The 2,753-nt window shown below is 36.8% G+C and overlaps 1 protein-coding gene across 1 annotated transcript; it reads left to right on the top strand.

Annotated features, from left to right (window-relative positions):
- The first annotated feature begins 797 nt into the window (after window positions 1-797).
- Window positions 798-2,347, top strand: LOC115427948 (regenerating islet-derived protein 3-gamma-like). The gene is made up of 3 exons (XM_030146696.1): window positions 798-1,193; window positions 1,972-2,074; window positions 2,172-2,347. Exons 1-3 carry the CDS (start codon window positions 798-800, stop codon window positions 2,183-2,185), a joined length of 513 nt encoding a protein of 170 aa, XP_030002556.1. The 3' UTR covers window positions 2,186-2,347.
- Window positions 2,348-2,753: the final 406 nt, after the last annotated feature.

Raw genomic sequence — 2,753 nt, 5'->3', positions numbered from 1 at the left:
CATCAGAGAATTCCACTTGGTAAACGCCAGAAAGCCCTGGCAATGGGCTCGCCATCACTGCAGACAGAAGTTCACTGACCTTGCCACAATAGAAAACCAACATGATAATGACTGTCTACTGAGTTTGGCACCGAACTCTACAACCCATAGGTGGATCGGGCTTTATGACAGCAGGACCCAATGGTGGTGGTCACTGAACAATAAGATTTTCAACAGCCAAACAGATTTCAACAAACTGCCTTCCAAGTTTTCTTCTGTTGAAAAATCTGTGCATCTCTGCACTCTGATGACACAAAGTGGGTCTTGGATTATTAGGAAATGTGGAAATATGCGTCCTTCAGTCTGTTATAATGGTAAGACATCATTTTATGTAGAAATATTTGGATTTTTTAAAAAGTAGACTTGTATAAGGTGTGTTTGTTAGCAGAACCCCATTTAGTGGAAATGACTACATAGACTAAAGTGTATGCTATATTTAGAGATTTGACACCACTTTAATTGTTGTTTGCCAGTCATTTCTCTGATAGTTCATGTGCAGATATGCACAAAGACAAAACAGTACCAAAAGAAACACCTGTCTGACAAAGTGGTGAAAATATTTCAAATGTAGTGTCAACTTACACTTCAAATAACCTAAACTATATTTTAAAAACTTCAGTTGAGCTGGACATACTGACTTAAATCATGCACTGGTTTTAACCTTCCACAGTACTGGTCCAGTTCACAACTGATTATTCTTCTTCTGCTTTCTTCCAGGTGTGACGGGTTCTGCAAAGTACATATTAGTGACAACTAACATGACGTGGCAGCAGGCTCAGTACAACTGTAGATCCAAATACACAGACCTTGTCACTGTGAGGAACAGCTCTGAGAATGACATCATCAGCAAACTCCTTTTCAGGAACTCCTGGATCGGCCTCCACAGAAATACATGGCAATACTGGAGTGACAAGACCCTCAGTGTCTTCACAAACTGGGACAAGACCCCGTTCAAAGTCAACCCTTCCCATACAAGTTGTGCTTTACTAAATCCAGCGACAGGAAAATGGCGTGAACATCACTGCGGAAGTCGCTTCTTTTTCATTTGCCAAAAAGATACAATTCAACCTGAGTTTAAAACCACGCTGAAGTTAAAGTTCCAATCTGGGGTTAACCTGAATGATCCAGCTGTTCAAGATCAGATCTTAAAGAAGGTAAGCCTGTAAATGCAAAAGATGCTAGCTATCTTCTTCCTTTTTTTTTTTTTTTTCCAAAAATCTTGCAAGTACCTCAGTGACTCACACCTTGTCTACTGCAGCAGCAACTAGCATGAACTTTGCTTAGAAATGCTAAAAAGTTTGTTTTATAAAGTTCACAGAGTTTCCTGACGTCCGCTGGTCAGTGTCTGAGTGTGAAAGTCTATGAGGGCTGATGTATAACAGGAACGGGATGGTATTGTTGTAGATTATGGCACAAACACACCAACATGTGATTCACTCAAACTTATTTACAGTAAAACTAAAATAAGTGATTAATTCATTCCAGTCCAATCCAATTTATGTGTAAAGCACAGTGGAAAAACAACAGAGTTGACCAAAGTGTCATTATTCAGGTACAGAAATAGTCCCAATCGTGAATGTTTGTGGGTTTGAGACTTCTTAATTAATAATCAGTGTAGTAATTTTTGTATAAACTGCACTGTAAAGTAAAAATAAACACAAAGGACTGGCGTGTGATTAGATCCTTTCATTGTTCCTGATTTCTTGTTTCTATGAACCATCTTAAATCATTGCTATTATAGTGTTTTTTGTAAATTTAAGTGAATCAGTTTTAATACACCCTTGTGTTTAACATCATAACACAATAATCTGCAAAGTGGCCATAAACGGCTCAAAATATCTGTCATCAGTCATCAAGCCCATGTCAGTATGCACTTACATATTGACATTTCAGGACTAAATTGACCTGACCATTCTACCGGTGTCTCTGCAGATACATGGTGATCTAAACAAATCTGGACTAGCAGACTTTAAACTCCGCTGGACTCAGATTAATGGACAGGTTTTTCACGAGGAACCAAAGAAGAAGAATGAAGGTATTGACTTTCGTTATTTAACACAACATTTTTGCATGTGTCCGTTAATTTGCTTGAAGAGTAACACTGCTACTGTCACTTTTGTTTCCTCTTGTAGGGTCCGGTGGTTGAAAGAGTCCTCCTCAGAAACACCACTCTTCAATGGAAAATGTCTGTTTTCACTCATATTAAATAATCTCTTGGGTTGTATACACATTCTTTCACTTTAAATATTATCATTCTGTTGCTTCAGATGTACTTAAATCATTTTTTTAATGCAAGACTAGAGGCAAAAAATATTGAATTTAGAATTGACCGACTTAACCCATAAAGACCTGGTGTTACTTTTGTGGCAGTTCCCAAATGAATTTTTCTCTATTTCTACCTTTCTTAACTGATTTACCACCAATTTTTAAAAATAATATTATCCTCTGAATTTTGCATTGTTTGGTGTAAATCATGTATTTTCCTATTTTTAATTCACAGATCATGTAGATGTTCATGAAAACTCAAAGTAAATTCACAGTTAATTATATCAAAACAGAGAAAAATGAATTAAAAGTTACTTTTTCAGCAAAGATATTGCTAACTGAATGTAAAAACAAGTCCATTCACTGTCACTGATCCAACTCATTGAAGAATAAGTGACTTTTCCTGCAAAATGTATCATTAACTGAACATAAATACAAGTGCCTACCAC

Source organism: Sphaeramia orbicularis, chromosome 11 (genome assembly GCF_902148855.1).
Source record: "Sphaeramia orbicularis chromosome 11, fSphaOr1.1, whole genome shotgun sequence".
NCBI classification, from domain to species: Eukaryota; Metazoa; Chordata; class Actinopteri; order Kurtiformes; family Apogonidae; genus Sphaeramia; species Sphaeramia orbicularis.
This window is presented reverse-complemented; position numbering and strand designations above follow the sequence as displayed.

Bases quoted from the DNA above. Each gene is read 5' to 3' on its own strand.
- LOC115427948 (XM_030146696.1), top strand. From the start codon at position 798: ATGACGTGGCAGCAGGCTCAGTACAACTGTAGATCCAAATACACAGAC. The intron at 1,194-1,971 runs GTAAGCCTGTAA...GTGTCTCTGCAG, and splicing joins AAGATCAGATCTTAAAGAAG to ATACATGGTGATCTAAACAA.